Source organism: Linepithema humile, chromosome 1 (assembly GCF_040581485.1).
Source record: "Linepithema humile isolate Giens D197 chromosome 1, Lhum_UNIL_v1.0, whole genome shotgun sequence".
In the NCBI taxonomy this organism is placed as follows: Eukaryota; Metazoa; Arthropoda; class Insecta; order Hymenoptera; family Formicidae; genus Linepithema; species Linepithema humile.
Window position 1 is genome coordinate 12,436,876 of NC_090128.1, and position 18,254 is coordinate 12,455,129.

The 18,254-nt window shown below is 38.2% G+C and overlaps 4 protein-coding genes across 10 annotated transcripts in view; 2 read left to right on the forward strand and 2 right to left on the reverse strand.

Annotated features, from left to right (window-relative positions):
• Positions 1-51: 51 nt before the first annotated feature.
• Positions 52-850, reverse strand: Phf5a (PHD finger protein 5a). Its single transcript, XM_012366762.2, has 3 exons — positions 654-850; positions 348-538; positions 52-259 (listed from the first exon to the last, which is right to left on the reverse strand). Exons 1-3 carry the CDS (start codon positions 703-705, stop codon positions 170-172), a joined length of 333 nt encoding a protein of 110 aa, XP_012222185.1. The 5' UTR covers positions 706-850; the 3' UTR covers positions 52-169.
• Positions 851-978: 128 nt separating this feature from the next.
• Positions 979-2,172, forward strand: eIF3k (eukaryotic translation initiation factor 3 subunit k). Its single transcript, XM_012366761.2, has 4 exons — positions 979-1,173; positions 1,364-1,583; positions 1,662-1,881; positions 1,965-2,172. Exons 1-4 carry the CDS (start codon positions 1,121-1,123, stop codon positions 2,120-2,122), a joined length of 651 nt encoding a protein of 216 aa, XP_012222184.1. The 5' UTR covers positions 979-1,120; the 3' UTR covers positions 2,123-2,172.
• Pus7 (pseudouridine synthase 7) lies at positions 2,006-5,506 on the reverse strand. The gene is made up of 6 exons (XM_012366756.2): positions 5,165-5,506; positions 4,588-5,088; positions 4,044-4,520; positions 3,308-3,962; positions 3,087-3,238; positions 2,006-3,006 (listed from the first exon to the last, which is right to left on the reverse strand). The coding sequence occupies exons 1-6, from the start codon at positions 5,259-5,261 to the stop codon at positions 2,717-2,719; spliced, it is 2,172 nt and encodes a 723-aa protein (XP_012222179.2). The 5' UTR covers positions 5,262-5,506; the 3' UTR covers positions 2,006-2,716.
• Positions 5,507-7,130: 1,624 nt separating this feature from the next.
• Positions 7,131-18,254, forward strand: part of CAP (Cbl-associated protein) — a 77,111-nt gene continuing 65,987 nt past the window's right edge. For 6 of the 7 annotated variants that reach the window (XM_067353046.1, XM_012366641.2, XM_067353545.1 and 3 more), the window contains exon 1: positions 7,131-7,565. In XM_067353046.1, coding sequence (XP_067209147.1) covers positions 7,470-7,565 — 96 coding nt within the window. In that variant the 5' untranslated portion in view covers positions 7,131-7,469. Of the gene's footprint in view, positions 7,566-16,903; positions 17,740-18,254 lie in introns of those variants that run through there. The other variant, XM_067353108.1, reaches the window with a different exon arrangement.

The window sequence follows — 18,254 nt, forward strand, 5'->3', positions numbered from 1 at the left end:
TTGTTAAAGTTTACAATGCATTGTTTGGAGAGAGTAAAATTTACTATGAAATCAGTACTTATGATATATAATACAAAATGGAATTGCTACAGTAATGTTTTTGTAAAAATTAGTTGACAAGATTGTATTTAGCAAAAACTTTATAAATAGTGTTTTAATTGTCATATGATTATCTTCTTTTGAAGCCATATTTCTTTCTCTCATAGAAGAGATCTGTCTTGGAACTTCCCAAGTTAACTATTTTAGGACAGCCATCTCTCTGTAAACATGCATTGGAATATTCAATTTACATTTTCAATCTATGACTTATATATAAACCATGATTATAGAATTAATGGCAAACTTACATCTTTTTCTTGTATTGTACATTCTTTACAATAATATGCGTCCGATACACCAGGACCTCCGCATATCACACAACGTCCCTGATAAGAACCATAATTGCACTCGTCGCATATTCTAACTAATGTGCAAGGTCTCACATAAGAATCGCAAATGACGCATTTTCCATCACATTTTTCGCAAAGCCGACCAATAGCTAAAAATAACAACAATTATTATTTTTGTTTTATTTTAATTTAATTAAACAGCTTCTAACTTTCATTTAGCTCATAACAAAACTATAGATAAGGTTAGATTTAACCTCAACTTACCAACTCCCGGCTGTTTACGACAAAATATTAAATCTGGATGATGCTTGGCCATTTTTTCCAAATGCTATTAATCAGCCTTGAAACAATTAATAAATATAACAACGTTTATTTTTTCAATAATGTTTTCAGCACTCAATCATTCAAACTTGCTTGACAGTTTACCGCAGTTCATTGTAGTTTATCCGAGTTCCACGGTATTATTTTTCCTAGTGTCGAAAACGCTTTTGTCATTGTAATAGCTGATCAAAAGATGGCACTACTCTCGTACGAGCTTCTTTATCATCATGTGTTCCTGTAACGCAAAAATTGGAACTTTCCACTCTATCCAATTCTATTTTCTCTATGCCTACAATAATTTATGCTTTTGACGTTCTCCCACGTTTGAGGCAGTTTGAGGTTAAAGTGTCCAAAATACATTTTGGTTATTTCGACAAGAATTTATTGTTCGAAATATTATATTAATAAAAATGGCTGAGGCAATGCGTCAGACTGTAGCTGGAATGCTTAAAGGCATTGAAAGGTATTATTTTTTTATAATGCTCTTTAACATGCATATATATTCTTTCCAACGAGAATATTGACGTATTGTTTAACGGTGTATAATTTCATAGGAATAAAATCTTAAAATTCATTGAAAAGAATATATTTTTACCTGTAATGAGTTATAAACCAAATATTCTTGATATATTACATCAGAATATTTGTTTTAGGTACAATCCAGATAACCTCATAACTCTGGAAAAATATGTAGAGATACAATCAAGAGAGAATGCTTACGATTTGGAAGCAAACTTAGCTGTTTTGAAGCTCTACCAGTTAAATCCGCATCGATTCAACATGGATATTACATGTCAGATATTACTAAAAGCCTTAACAAATCTTCCACATACTGACTTTGTACTGTGCAAATGTCTACTGAGTGAGAAACTTGTAAGATTTATTATATAACAATATAGAATAATTATTAATCTCAGATGAATGCCTCTGCATTTATGTAAATTTTTACAGATGTCGGAAGATCCCCTTAGTCAAATCATGTATCTGGGAGACATTTTGGAGCGGTGTGACTTCCAACATTTTTGGGATCGGGTGATATCTATGTCGGAATTTTGTGACAGAATTGTAGGCTTTCAGGATTCAATAAGAAAATTTGTATGTCATGTAGTTGGAATCACATTTCAAACAATAGATAAGAGTCTTTTGGCACAACTACTTGGTGGTGTAGATGGTATGATTTTCTCATTTAACAATTTGTTTTGTATAATTTAATATTTTATGATAAGACTTATTATATTTTACACCTTGTTACAGATGCAACATTGAAGCATTGGGTAAAGAAATATGGCTGGAAAGAGGAGAGCAAAACAATTATATTTATTGCAAATCAAGATGAAAACATCAAGACTAAAAATATTACTGAAAAGATTGATTTCGAGAATGTGGCAGGTTTAATGGCTGCTTGTCTGTAGACATTAGCAATCATTTTCTAATAAATCTTAACTTTGAAAAAAAAGATAAATATTGTATGTATTTATCGAGAGAATTTTATGTATCTGAGCAAAAACTATAAGAAAAACATATTTCGGACACTGAAAAAGACGTAACATATTGATAAATGAATATAAAATTGATATAAGAACGTTTATTTTAAAATTAGTTTGCATTATCTCTGTCAAATTATATTTTATCGTAATTAATATCGCAAACATAGCTCTTGAATTAAAATATTAAAGTTTTTAATTTTAGTTTGTTATAAAACTAACAATTATTGAATTATTAACAATTATTAATTAAAAAATATAAAAATTTATATTTTATAAAATTAATCTATTGGCAACACACGTTTTCTCAAATTTTTGCAAAGTGCATTGTGCAGTAAGAACTTCTCATTTGCATTATTTTTATCAAAGCAGAATATAATTAACAATTAATTTAAACATCTACTTTTGTCCCGTCTCTACTCTTATTTCTAGTATTTCTTTTTTTACAAAAAAATGTATGTTTTAAAATAATGGTTTATTTACGATAATATTTATGGTAATTATTTTTTACCAAATAAGTTGTCATATTTTAGAAATATTTTCTATTTCATCTACTTTCATTGTATCATCCTTGTTTACAGTAAACTCTTCATCTTTGACATGGTTTTCTTCATCATTTTTCTCAATTTCTACCAAGTCTTTGTTACTGCCTTCATTTAAATTAGATTGTATGTTTTCTGCATCATGAGAAGCAGATAAAGCGGCTTGTGTTTCTGCTGAAGTATCATTCTTTAAAATTTCACGCAAGGCCATTGTAGCGTAAGTACTGGGTTTTAAACACACTTCTATAATCAATGCTTTATTTTTTCCGTCTGAAAATAGTAGAACATAAATGTGAATTATTTGAAATTAATATTCTGGACAATTAATAATTCTGTAACAAATAATTTACCCGATTCATCCTGCGGAGGTTTATGTTTTCGCATTTCATCAATATCTGATAAAATAAGATTATCATGTTTTTCTTTATAATGCATAATCTTCCAAGACAGATTTGTTGGAATTTCTATTATTTTTCTGTAGGCACCACTCAAACTGTATTTTCTAAAAAATACAACAAAGGATTATAACAATCTATTGCAATATTAAAGATCCGCATTTAAAAGCACTTACTTGTTCTTTTGTCTAAGATCAACAGTTAATCCGTCCTTAGTTAAAAATTCGTCAAACCAAGCTTTAGCATATGGTGGATATATAACTTTCCATCCAGGTTGAGGCATAATTATATCAGCCAGAGTATAATTTGGTAAATCTTCTTCTGTAAGTATTTTTACCGCCGGGAAATCATTTTGCTCTGAATTATCCTCATTTACTTCATTTGCCACTGCATCGCTACTTTTTTCGCCAATAACATTAGTTTCATCTTTGGGATCGTCATCATCATTCAGAGGATAATCCGTAGTTTCGTTGATTATATTTTCTTTACAATTTTGCTGCTTATAAACTAGATCACCAACAATCACATCCGTTCCAAATTGCTTCATTCTTCTGGACACAATGTGATTCCAAACGAAGCTTTGATAAGCATGCACATACATTAATCGAATATTTCGAGGAACAGAATCAAGCGCGCCTAAAGGATTTTTATCGCTCGATATTTGTAAGCCTTTCAAAAGTCTGGCTTCAATCTTATCAATTCTTTTGATCTTAGCATAAGCAGCATAAGCATCTTTGGTTTCCGCATAAATTTGTCTAGCTTCTGCTAATTCTTTATCCTGTTCTCCTATTCGCGGTTTCAGGATTAATTCAATTGCTTCATGCCATTTACCTAAAAAAAAAAAATAAATAAAAAATATGATTGCCATATAGACATTAAAGTATTAACATAATAAAAAATATTACTAATTACTTTGAAGCAAACATTTTCCAATCTCATGTGTGGGTATAGAAGATATTGTACCAAATCTTTGTAAGCCATAATAATTAATGAAACCATTATCACGCAACAATGTCATTGCTTGTTCAATCTCTTGATCTGTTCCACAAACATTTCTTAATGCTATCCTAAACTGATTACCATGAAGCATGCCTAATTTCAGGCCATCTTTAGCATATTTAAAATTCCCTACATATGCACCGCGTATTCTTTTACCAGCTTTCAATATATTGGAGGGATCTACTTTCCTTAAGCTCACCCACTGAGTCGTCCATGCTCGACGATCTTTTGTACCGGCATAACTAAAGTTGTCTGGTTTTATTCTCAAATTCACAGCCAACTGATTTAAAGCATCCATCGTATCCATATTCACTTTATGCAACAGGAAGTGACAATAATCACCACCGCGTCTTTTCCAATCTATTCTATTGTCTTGACGTATATTTTGACCTAATTTAACAAAATATATTAAGAATAATCATATAAAGATCTGTATAAACAAGTTTATATAACTTACCACTCTTATTAATTTTAGTGTTTGGCACAATTGTGATAAATTTTTTATTATCTTTGTCTATTGTTTGGCTAATAACATTTCCTAACTTTTTTGCAATTATATGAACAGTTCTGCGTTGACTTTTATCAATATCTGTTACATCAATTTCTATATTTAAAAAATTTTCTTCTTTCAGAACTTGCAGTTGGTCCCATATTGTTGATGATATCAATATTTTTAAATCTTCCATCTTTTTATCATCATCTGGCTCTTGTGGAATATCTTGATGAGTAAGCTTGACTGCTTGTCCATCAAGATCTATTTCATTAACATGAAAATCAGTGTATCTCTCTTTGATTATTGCGGAGAAGCCAATATGTTTGCTAATGTATTCTGTAATTCCTATGTCAGATTCTTTCAGTCTATTGCCAACATCCAGTTTGCTCTTTTTTGCATTTTCTCGTGGTGATTGTACGAATTTACGTTTAAAGTTTCTTCCGTCAGAATTGCTCTGACAATCACCTTAACAAAAATAATTTCTTTTCAGCAATTTATTAAATATTAATTATTAATAAACAATTTAATAATGATAGATTACCTTTCTGTCTCGATCTCCAAGTATTGCGACTTTTGTCATTTCGAAACTTTTGTTTATCAGAATTTTTATGTACAATAGCGGTATTGTCAGTAGACATTATGACTGAATAATAGATATAACAATTACAGAATTGTTGGATAACAATTGATTAACGTATATTTTTCAGTCTATCACACCATCTATTGTTGCAAAATATTGATCGGTTGTTATAATACCACAACATCAAATATGTTTCAAAACAGAATACATCAGAATGCATAAACACGTGTTAGATACTGCCATATTGTATTTTTTTACATTGTCGCGTCCTCCTTTCAGAATTCCCGCGCAAGCGCACTAAAATCGATACACACTGAAATCGATACATATCGAAATCGTTGCACGCACAATAATTCAACTTCAAACAATTAATGCAAGAAGAATCACAAAATGGACGCCTTTCTTGATCCGCTTCTGTTTAATTGGTATAAAAATTTATTTATATTGATAAATAATAGAATTTAGTATAATACCTATTGTAATAGCTATATGTAAGCTATATTGTAATCAGTACACACAAAGTAAAACACACGATGAAATAGTAGATTCATTACTTTAACTACCAAGCCACTTTTAGGGCGCATTGCCTACTGTATCAATGATTAAGCATCTTTGAAAAGCATTCCTCAAGGTATAAATACAACAATGCGCTGATTCTCACCAGTAAGTCTCATAGTAGTCAAAGCATTAATATATTGTACAAATGATGTATTCAAATTTTATACATTTATTTAATTTATAATCTCAATAGTGTATTTATTTTTGTAAATATCTTTTTTATGCTTTTTCTATATTTTGAGAAGTAAGAAAAACAAGAGAAAAAATTACAAATTATGTAAATTCTGTAAATTTTGTAAATATTTTGTGTAGTAGACATATCTACTACAACTTTGTATATAAATAAAGTTAATATTAATATGTTGGGCATATTTCAAGAGAGAGAATATATCAATTTAGCATTAAAAAAAGAACCATTTCACACTTCTCTCTTTCTCTCTCTCTCTCTCTCTCTCTCTCTCTCTCTCTCTCTCTCTCTCTCTTTCTCTCTCTGCGCGCGCGCACGCGCGTGTGTGTGTGTATGTGTGTTTGAGTGGGTGGGTATGTGTGTTATGTATATATATCACATCTAATTAACATGTTTTATTTTTTAGAATATTGAAGAGAAAGAATGATCTCTTTCTTTTTGGCATAAGGAGTGAGAAGAAAGCAAGAAAATGTCATTTAGGGAAATATATCAATATGAAAAGTAAGCCCAATTGAATTAAATTGCAAATTTAAATATTCAAATTCAGCAGATAAGTTTTCGATATTAGGAGAAGATTTTGTAGTGATAATTTCAAAGTAACACAAATAATATGCAATATTTAAAGAAATAAATCATTTAAAAACTATTAAAAAACACAATAGCATATAAGAAACTCTTCTTTATTCTAGATGCTCCATGAGAAACGAGAGGCAGTCAGCGTGAAAATTCTTCGTGAGGATATATCGCCGTATAGGAGGACAGCGATAAAACATGAAGCAAGATAACATTTCAGGTAAGTGCGTAGTAGATAGAAAATAAGTGTAAGAAGCGATAAGACAGGATTTGATAAATCCAGAAACACTTTTTGAACTGCCAACGGCAATTTCCAGAAAAAATACCTTTTAAAAAATAAATGAGTAATTTAAATTCGTACATCTTGAATGAATGAATCTGAATGATATTGAAAAGAAATTCATGGCTGGATAAAAGCAACAGAGATGAATCTCTGTTCGGGGAGAAGAAAAAACAAACATTGAGAATAACGGTTCCGAGGGCGTGAGGACACGCGCCCCCGCATACGCGTGAAGTATGCCGCGAGAGGGAGTACGTACGCGCGGATTACTACGCGCGGGTACGCGCAGGGCGTAATAGAGGGGGACAAATTAGGGGAGGGAAGACGCGCGCTGTCAGTACAACGCGAGCTACGAAGGAGTGCGGGTCGCGGCGCGTCGCGATTCATCTTCGCGTTTCGCGTCATTGGGCGTAATCGCGCGCCCATCGTCGTCGTCGTCATCGTTGACGGCGGTTTCAATCCCTCCTCTCCCCGCGCAGTGGCGCGTAAAGTCTCGTTGAACGACAATCGTGGGTGATAACGTCAGCGGGCGCGCTTTTCACGGCGCCGCCGTGCGTTCAACCCGGACCGGAATCCGCGATGTGAGCCTCGAGGCCCACGGCGATAGTCGTGCGACGCGGGAAAGAAGAACGGATGCGCGTGTCGACGTGCCGGGGTGCTGACGCGGGATGAGCGCGAGAGAAGTCATCCTCTTCGGTGGGTCCCCCTGGGGCTTCCGCATGCACGGCGGATGCGACACGCATCAACCCCTGCGCATCTCCAGGGTGAGTAAACGTAGCGACATTTTTTTCTCGCGGTCACGTGATCGCGCGATTGAGACGATTGCGTCTTTTTAAAACTATTATTTATAGGTTAAGAAAGATAGCTAATCTAGTAAACACCAATCAAAACATCAATATTATATAATTTTCCATTCAACATTACTGTAGTATAAAATGTCTTGTACGTAAAGTATTATATTGTTGAGTGAGAAATTATAACATTGATATTATATTACTGTTGGTTAATGTTGCAGGGATTTTATTAATTTGATGAAAAACGAAATATACATATAGTGCTATATATATATATTAAATTTTACACTGCATATGTATTCAAGCTGCATTATTCTAACGAATTATTATAAACCTAATCGCTCTATGCATAATACACTAATTGTTATTACTAATAACAATAAATTATTTGAATAGCGCATCAGTCATACAATTGACGTGCAATACAATGCGCACAAAGTGAAATAGTACATATAATCATAATTACATTTTGAATGTGAATATTTTATGACGATATTGCAGTAATTATTCATTAACGAATATCATATTACATATGTATAACTCAAGCCGATGAAATTCTCGTTACGGTTACATTAACATGTCAGCAAACAATCAAATTCGTCAAATTTATCGGATTTCTAGAAGTTTACCGCGCTTCTCGTGAAAGCGCCATGTATGTACAATTAAAAAATAGTGGAAAACAACTTTTCCTTGCCATTATCCAATTTAGCTACGCCTTGAAGTTACCGTTTATCGTAAGTGGTGAAACGAGATAATCGTGTAAGTGGAAAAAGTCGCATTGATCCGCCCGTGGCATGCCGCACACTTTTATCACTGAACGCGCCACCGTAATTTTCTTCGCAACTACTGCATTTCTGTGTCTTCCCCTGTCAACTCTGTTCTATAGACGGTCTTTTTACGTTATGAGAGTAGAAAAATTGTACGACTTTTCATAGGAAAAACTTGCATTGATTTTCAATAGAAGATTACTTTCATTGTAAAAAAAATGAATAACCTTTTTCTCTTGTAAGATTCTTAATCTTTTCACAACGAAAATAATTATTACATTATATAAATCATAAAATATTTCAAGAGTCAATTAGAGATTTTATACATTTATAAATTGCTTCCTGTTTGTTCGATGCGAATTGAGATCAGATCGCGGCAGGTAATTTATTCAACGTGTATATAATTGACATGACGCGCATAATTCCGATTCTAAAATGTCACGTATCACTCGCGGTCGGCCGGAGCTACGATTTCAGATATTCGATAGTTACGTTTGTTGAGCCACGGCGAAGGTCGACAGCAAGAGCCTTGACGTGACTTTCTTGCCTAACGTTCTATGGTCGCCACGTGCCTCCGTAACGCTGGCGAATCTCATTTTATCCCAACATTCGGGCTAACGTGCTTGGCGTAAATTATGAAGATAACGCGAAATTAGCGATGTGGATGGATTTAAAGTCATCTTGTCTAAAAACGCGTCGATTCTGGCACGCGAGATTGTTTTGACTCGGTGCTAAATTTTCCGAGTTAAAATTGGAGCGCTTATTAAATGCCACTTCCGCAGATATTCATGATATTTAATTGGCATTTCTGATAATTGACACTTCATTGAAATTCGATGCGTATTTATTTAGATACCGTTTATTATGATACGTTGTTACTTGAACAAGATAGTTAATACTATTTTTTATTAATTAAATTTCCAATTTTCACGTATATCACGTTTGTGGAATCGCGTATTGCGAAATTCTAGTATCGGATTTTCAAAGATATTTTCCACGTGCAGTTTCCTCGTCACTAAAACGCGATACGCGACTTTTGTTACGTAACATAGGTGATGTTGTGACGCGGCAAATGATTCATAAACACTACAAACGCGCAAATTGCAACGCACGACGTGAAACAGAACTTTGTTTGAATTGCATATTATGCGCGTGACATGAATATAACATTTACGGTTCCGACGCGAAACATACGCTTCGTGTTGCGATGTGAAAACATTCTTTTCTCGCTGACGCCGGGTCAGAGGTCGCGTTGAAATTGCGGCAAATCGCTGTATTTTCAGTTCGGTGAAATGCAGCTTATCATCGTGCTTCGAGAGTTTCCACTATTTCCACTCCGATAACGACTATCTTACTGGCCATTAAGGTTTATTTTTGTGTCACATTCATAAATACAACCTCAGTTTGAATCGTGGAACTAGATTATTGGAATGATTTTGTATTTTTATATTGCTGCGTAGAATTTTTTACAAATGTATGTGATTGTTTACATAATTTTCAAACTGTTATTGAAAAATTGATTAAAATCAATTCTTACTACTAAATGGTTCGAATAATTTTGTGTTTTTGTTGCAAAACATTTATTTTATAAATATATATACAAAGATTGTTCGAATTAGAGGATAAACCGACGAAAAGATAAACAGATAAAAATTGACTTATTACGTATACGTTTATTATGTCGTAACGATTTCGTGCAATCTTACTAGTCATTGAAATTTATTCTTCGGTCACGTTCATAAATACAATCTTACTTTAAACCTTGGGATTAGATTATCGAGATAATTTTGCGCTTTTACATTGCTGTGTGCGTGTAGAGTTTTTTTTTTTATAAATCCATGTGATTATTTGAATAATTTTCAAACTGTTATTGAAGAACTGATTTATAAACACACACGTAAAAACGTATTAAATTGCTTGAATAATTTTGTGTTTTTAAAATATAGCAAGAAACTTATTTTGCAAATATAACGTTCGAATTAATAAACAGATAAAATTGATTTATTACGTATACTGTCGTAATGATTTCTTGCTATCTTAATTCACTGTTATCGAACGGATCGACAGTGATGCAAAATGAAGGCTCAGCTTTATTAATGTTATTCGACGAAGAGGCACAACGACGTTCTTTCACACAAGACCCATTTAAGCGCTTATCAGTGCCGTCTAGGCAGAAAATTATCCTCTCTCGAGCGAGCAGCACGTGTTCGGTATTAACATTTCGTACTGTTTTATATTACATCGGGTATACCGGGTGTCGCCGCCGGCGGATTGAGATGAGTCGACGTAAGAGTCGACCGATGGCGACTTGAAGTCTTTAAAAATGACGTCATACCGATGCGAGACGCATGAAAATTGGTGAACCGCGAGCGGACGAAAAACAAAAAACGGGACCGGTATCGCATGGCATTGACATCGCGTTTTCAAGGTCGCACGTAGGTAGAAACTGGTACGCATTTGTGACGCAATCGTGTGTGAACCTGTAACTCGAGAGCGTCTCGTGCGCGGCGACAATTAGCGCGCGCGGTTACGTCGGTTTGCGGCCGCGAAAGGCAAACGCGCGCGACGAAACCGGCTTCCATTAAAGTCGGGCATTACGGTGACATTTCTGTCAGGCCGTTGCCGCGGAAATCATCGGCGAGAGCTTTGTTCTTCTTTTTGCGCACGCTCTGGGATTGCTCCGACACTTCTCTATCCGTTTTTTTCTTTCTTTTTTTTCTTTTTACGCCAGCAGTTTCTTTAACCTTTATACGGGCGAGCTGTTCTTTCAATCAAAGAAAAATGCTGCGACTGCTGGAATAATTGTTCGAAAAGATCAAATGCGAGCGAGCGAGTGGAGAAGAATTTTTTCCAAATTTATTCGCCATCGAAAAATGAATTGTCGCTATAATAAGCTAGTATTAAAAGTGCCGAAGAATTCCGAATGTGCCATTTTTTCGGACCGCGCTTTGTTCGCGCCAGAATAGCTACGATGATAATGGGCAGTTTATGCTGATGAGCGCAAATGGATTAAAGGTTGCGTCCTGGTCTTCCGTCCTGCCGGCGGTCTTGATTAACACAGTGACCCTGTTAGCAACTACGAACCGAGTACTAATAGTTTTACAATGTAGACTCTAATTATCTTTCAAGAATGCGCTGCTATCTGCGCAATTTCAACATCGTTTTTATTTCACGTTTCATATAATAATTAAATGTAGAATTTTTAAAATATTGTCACACAGTTTTAATAAATGTATTACGCGACCCAAATTTAAATATTACATTATTTCCGCATTTCATAAATATTTATTAAGTACAGGATGTAACATTTAAATTTGACCGTACGACGCATTTGTCACACGATCGAGGATTAAAGAGCGGAATGCGAAAGGCCATTTTCGAGCCGTCGTGAAATTTACGACGAACGCGTCGTTAAATCTGCGCCATAAATGTTAATAAGACCGTCCGGCCAGGAGCGACACATTTCACGAGGACTAAAGTTCCACTTTAAGGCCGATCCCGGTCCCTACGGCCGTCCTGGGCGCCGTTCCAGAATCCTACTCTCACACCGATTGCGTTCCGAATACTGGACCGCGGTGATGTGTTTCGTTTTAATGCCCCGGAGGATATATTTCGTTCTCCCCAACTCCCCCCCCCCTCCCCCCCGCTTCTTTGTCAGACCCCTTTTCCGTTCTGCTAAACTGAAACCGGTCACGTGCTATCGGCTTCGCGCTCGGAATTCTATCGGGCTGTCTTCGATCTTTTACCGAGAGAATTAGCTCAGTGACTTATGTACAATGTTGTAAAAAGTGGCTACAAGGTGTAAGGACGTTTGAATTTGTTGTATCACACGTGTTGTATTCACCTGCATTTTCGAGGCTTAAAGAGCGAAATGTGGACGGCGATTTCCGGGCCGCATCTTCTTATTTATCATTCTTTGAATCAGCACAAGGACGTCGGAAATTTAAGCTTTATTACCATTTGTGTCAATGCGTTCGATAACAGTAAATGAACAGTAATTTAAAATATCAAAATTATTACGGTAGTATACATAATAATTAAGTTTCATCTGCATGACTTGTTAATTTTATATCCGTATATTTTCATTTATAAAATTAATTTGAAAGGATTTAATTAACAAATCATCAATGATTCAAATTAGATGGTTATGAAAATTCGAAGAGCTGTTGTTTTTCTCACAGAATACAGTATTTTACATATTTAGGATTAAAATAATCATTTAATTAAAAATAATTACGTATTTTGAATTCTAGAAGACAAATTCTGAATAATGTGTTTCGTTTTAAGATCTCGCTTCTTAACGGATAATATTACGAATTTCGCCGCATTTTCCGCGTGTACGGGATTCTAAAGGATTTTCCGGCTTGACGGAAGATACCAGAGGTGAAACTTTGCGCATATATTTACGATCGACCGCGCGCGTTACTTTCCGATAGAAAGTTAATTAATGCGCATATTCTTTCTGCTACACCTATACCTTCCGACTTCTTTACGACGAGGCTCGCCTTGCGAACGTGTCGAATGCATAAATAATCGGCGCGTTTTCGATCGTTCGCGCGCACGGATAACTTACTTCGCTATGTCGGGCGATGACGGGGCGTGATCCAACGGAAATAGACGCGCAACATACGGGTAAACAGTCGTTGCACCACCGCGATACGTCATTGTTCATCGTCGTAACGCCCAAGTCAAACTAAACGTCCGCGCTCATCCTAGCGCAGCTCGGAGTAACGGACTTTATTATGAAAGCAAATAAATTACACCGGGCGAGCCGTATTATTCCTCGTGCACTTCTCGGCGGCGCGTTGCACTTCGGACGAGCGTGGATGGCATGCAGCACACGTCCAGATTAAATTACGGGAACATAATTTCTTTTCTTAATTTTGCAGAATCGCGCTTCTCGCGCGGGTGCGCGGATCAAATGTTGATTCAATGCGAAGTTTCTGTCCGACGCGCGACAGAAATATTTCCATAAGTACGCGAGCGACGTCTTATCGTTTTAAGAGTGTTTATCTTCGATATTAGCTCGTTTCACATCCGTCAGTCGAATGATCTCCGGCTTGACATTTCGAGTGGGGAGGCGCGCGCTCACGCAGACGGCGGAGGTGACGGCGGGGGTCAAAGAGCTCAATGTAATTTTTCCGGCATAGACGATCGCTCGTTTCTCCTATCGAGCATTAGGAGCGCGCAGCTGCCCGCGTTCCTCCCGTCGGTATCAATTTGGTGTACTCGCCTCTTGACCCCGAGGCAAACGGCCATTAATTCACACTTATCTCCCGGCGACGCGCGTACAGCTTTCGCGGAGAGCTCTCGCGCGGTTCCTCCATACACTCGCATCCCCACGGACGGCAGCGAAACGAGCCCTTATTGGATTCTCTTGGCGGTGCTACCGCGATCGGCAGACGCAACCGCTTGTAAATGCAAATTGGCAGTGCGCTTCAGATGCCGCGGTCGTTAAAAATAGATATATCCGCGGGCGGAGTACGCGTTAGCTCAATGAGTTCGATTATACGAGCCGCCGCGCTTCTTGGAGGAATTTCAAGCGCGCGTGTTGAACGCGCGCTTTTGAACGCGATTGTGAAATTTCTCATCGGCGAAAATCATTTCGACGCCGACTTGAATTATGGTATTTTACCGCGCGAACCGGTTTGGTAATTAATCGGCGAATCGATACTAATCGGCGATAATAATCGAAACGGCAGCAATTTTCGCTTCGCCGAAATGTCGAAGCCATGATGAAATGAATTAATAGTTGAATTTATATTAATTCAATGCGGCCTAAAGCAATTTTATTTATTTCGATTCAACGTGAATTATAATTTCGATGTTTACGTCGCTGAGAACATCTTGCGAAATCGCGCAGCGAATTATTACGCCTCGGTGTGCAACAATTAAAATCGGATTGTTGTGTGTTTAACTTTGTACCGGTTAATTCTCAATTGCGTTATTTACACGGGCATTTTCGTGGTTTCGACTGCAAGACCAGACCGCAATAGCCGGGGCTTGATCCATTGTTCAGGAGCTGCGAGCGTGGTAACGCGACGGAAGCCGCCTCGTGGCAAAACGTTAACGGCGATAAGCAACGCATCTCGACGTGAGACATGACATTAATAGAAACTTGTAACTTGGCACAAGTGTTTTGCGCTGCGAATGCAACAACGTTGCCATTAATATACCGCGAGAGAAAGAAAGAGAGAGAGGGAGATCTTGTAGAGAGCAAGAGGTGGAGTTCGTCGCACGTTTTACTCCTTTCCGCCCGTAAAAGTAATCGATCGCCGCCGCCGCCGCCGCCGCCGCCGCCGCCTGCAGACTCGCGCAGCACGCTTGCAGCCCTGCACGCCGGGTTGCATAAGAGTAGGCGTCGGCGTCCTCCAACGTCTCGCTACGCCAATGATTGCGGCATCGGCCCTAAGGACACACTCTCCTAGCATCGATATCTCTTTCTCGATATTGAATATTATTAACATTTTTTATCATAAATATTAATCGAATATCGATACCTAAAAAAATATAACTTATGTGGAATTATTTATACTATGAAAGATTCATTACAGAAGTATTGAGATTTCTATGAGATTAGTTGATAATAATTAAAATTTTTTGTAATGATAGATAAGTATTATTAGCATTTTTATAGTCTTAAATAGGTGTTAGCTAAGTATTGACTCGTAAAATTTATTATAGGCTATCTAATTTCACGGTATTGATATTCATTAGACATTATTTATTGAGATATTAATAATGGCAGTAATTAAAAGAGTTTTTGTAACGATAAATGAATGTTATTAGCATTTTTTATCTGAGACAGATATCAGCTAAGTCGATATTTAAAATTTATTATAGACAAACGAATTATGCGATATCGATGTTATTGGAGATTCTCTTTGGGAGATGTTGCAATGTAATGCGGAATTATTTGGCAATAATAAAGAAAAAGTTTTTGTGCTGATAAATTAATAATTAATAACTTTATTCGCGATAACAGCAAATGAAGGTGTCTGTGTCGTATTGAATTGTGGCGGAATGACGGCTAGACATCGTCGCTCGATTTCACGTTGCTAAGGATTTAATAACCGTGTGTATTCGATCGCGAGTGCAAGTTTGATGTCTAGCCATAAATTTGCCGACGATCTCCATCGCGCGCGGCGCGAATAAATGCTGAAGCCAGTGCCGCCGCCCGGTTCGCGTCTAATGAATAATGGACGGCGCAATTCCGAAACACCTGATAACACCTTTGTTTCTATCGCTATAAACGTGATAACGACAAGGTCGGGTAAATATATTGCCGCAACGGCAATTACGATACCGCGTTCACGATCCCGGAACGCTCATCTCGGAGAATGTCCCTTTGCGCATACATCACGTTAGGAATCTCGCCACGCATTTTACCGCATCTTAATTACACATTTATTCTCGTAACACCCACGCTCGCATTTGCATCGGCAAACAATCCACGAACGAACCCGAATTCCTCTCGAATTCCTCCGACGAAATATCGCGATGAAAGAAAAAGAGACGCGCGTAGCGACGCCAAGCTCGTCCCTTACGTCAGCGAGTATTTAGGTCACTGGTTTACAAGGGCGACGGCCCTTTTTTCGCGTGAATCTCAAAAGTCCGCGGCGGAGCGTTAGCCGCGGAGGGTCAGCCACCTCGTCTCAAACAGCACGCGCGTTACCGAGGCGAAGGGCCGGTTGAATAGGCGAGGGGCAAACGGCCGCTAATAGCATTTTGACGAGCCACTCGGTACCACGTTTGCGCGACCCCGGTGTTGCACGACGACGACAACGACAACGGTTGTGGTGTCTGGTGCGGCGCGGCGTGTTCTGCGGGCGCAGGCGGGGGCCCTCTCACTCTTTAGTTCATTGGTCATTCCGACGTGCGAGAGAGTGTCGGTGACTCAACCGCCTGCATTCTATCCCTGCCGACGTTTGCCCTCTCCGACACATACGCGGTAGAATGCTCTCCTCGCCCCGATTCTAGCGTTCACTCTTACGCCCGCATAACACGGCTCCGCCGCTACGGCTACGCCTCACAGCCCTGTCGTCTACTCTCGATACTTATCGTAGAACGAGTTAGCGTTGCAGGGCCGTGTCCGATATCGGCGAGGCCCTCGAAGGTCCGGAAGAAAATCCGAAAAGATGGTTGTCGCGACACATTTTTGCGCTCCTTAAAACTCAGTCTCGATTCTGTTCCTGTTGAATTTCGTTTTATGTTTTTCTTATTTTTATCATATTCGTGATTATAATCTCTGACGCATCAACGTCAGGCGTTGTAAAATTATTCATAATTTGATTGACAAAATTTAGCGAAGAACGGATCGAGTGAGATTGCGCTGCGAAACTTTCGCTTAAACGCTTCTTTTTTTTCCGGCGTACCCTACGCGCTCCGTTACTTCTCCGCAGTAGAGCCTCACAATCACGGGCCTGAGGGGTCCCATATGCCTTCGCCGCGTCGAGACGGCTGTGCCGTCGTTCCTTGGGCCAGTGGCAGCGATTCTTCGCCCGCGTACGATCGAGAGACGTAGTCCGATCGCTGCTCGTTCGCCAGTGCACGTGTCGTCTCGCTCTTCCTGAATTAACGTATCGCGAACGCACTTCGTTATCGAAGCGCCACGATCCGACATCACCGAATGGACTTTTAATTTCCCGCGATATCGATAACGCGGAAACGGATTAGACGGCCTTATCGAATCTCTGCGTCGTTGTTGCGATGGCCAGGTGATGCGACGGCGACGGGGGCGGCGCTGATAAAAAGCTAATGAAATGATCGATGAATGTATCGCGTAGTCGCGGAGCAGAAACGCGAGTGAGTCATCGATGGTGCAAGACCCGATAGCGTTTTTTTCGTTTCGCGCGCGGAAACAGGGAAAGCTCTGTGCCGAGCGCATTCTATTGCGAGCGCATTCTAGAAGACAGTACCTTGAAGAGAGACCCGCGGTAAACGTCGAGAAACGCGGAAGCTGCGCTCACGAGATGACCGAGGAATTTCGAAGTGCAATCGTAATCTTCGGCCGCCGATGATAGGTGACTTCCCGAACTGATGTCGGGCCAGAAAAAGATATCAGCGTGAAAGGCGCTCCGCATACTTCTCGCGTGACGATCTTCGGGCTTGTCAACTTTCCATGGGACTGTAATTTCGAGTGAAACGAAGGCGTGAAAACTGTATCAACGCGTGGAAGCGAAACCGCATCGAGGCCGATTGTGCGCGACGATGATTTAGGAGAGTGCGTGAGTTTGTGGAGCAGGTATCATCGCGAGAAGCATAATCGCGCGTGGTTTAAACAGCAGCGAGATCGCGCGATCGAGAAAAATCATCTCACAATGGTTCACACAAGTTACGCGCAATGGGCTTGCTTGCCGAGCACGTACCGGAAAAAGGTTTGTACACACATAGCATTGTGCTCGCAACCTATGTGACGTATGTGTTAAGAAAGTATTAGAGAAGATGGGTTAAGTGAGAGGTTTCGAAATATACGGAAGAAAAAAGAGAAAAATTCGAAATTTTGCGGAGTATATTTGCTTTTAAAGATACATTAATTTGCTGCTACAATAAAATAATTTGTTCCCAACAAATGCCTTCTGCTAGCGCAGCGAAATTCTCGTTGCCGACACAAATATTGATGACAAAATAAAAATTAATTTGTCAGAGCGATATAATTTAATAAAATTATTTTCAGCGAGTAAAATTAGTGTTCGTAATGAATATCTTTGTTGTTCATATAATGACTAACATATTATACCAAAATTTTTTTTTTCTGTCTATAAATCTGTAATTTTACAAGCCTTGCTTTAAAATATAGTCGCCTCTAATTAGTGAGAATTGTATTGTTTATCAGAAATCAGTTGAATAACATTTTGGTAATTGTTGAAAATTGAAACTTACATAATTGACA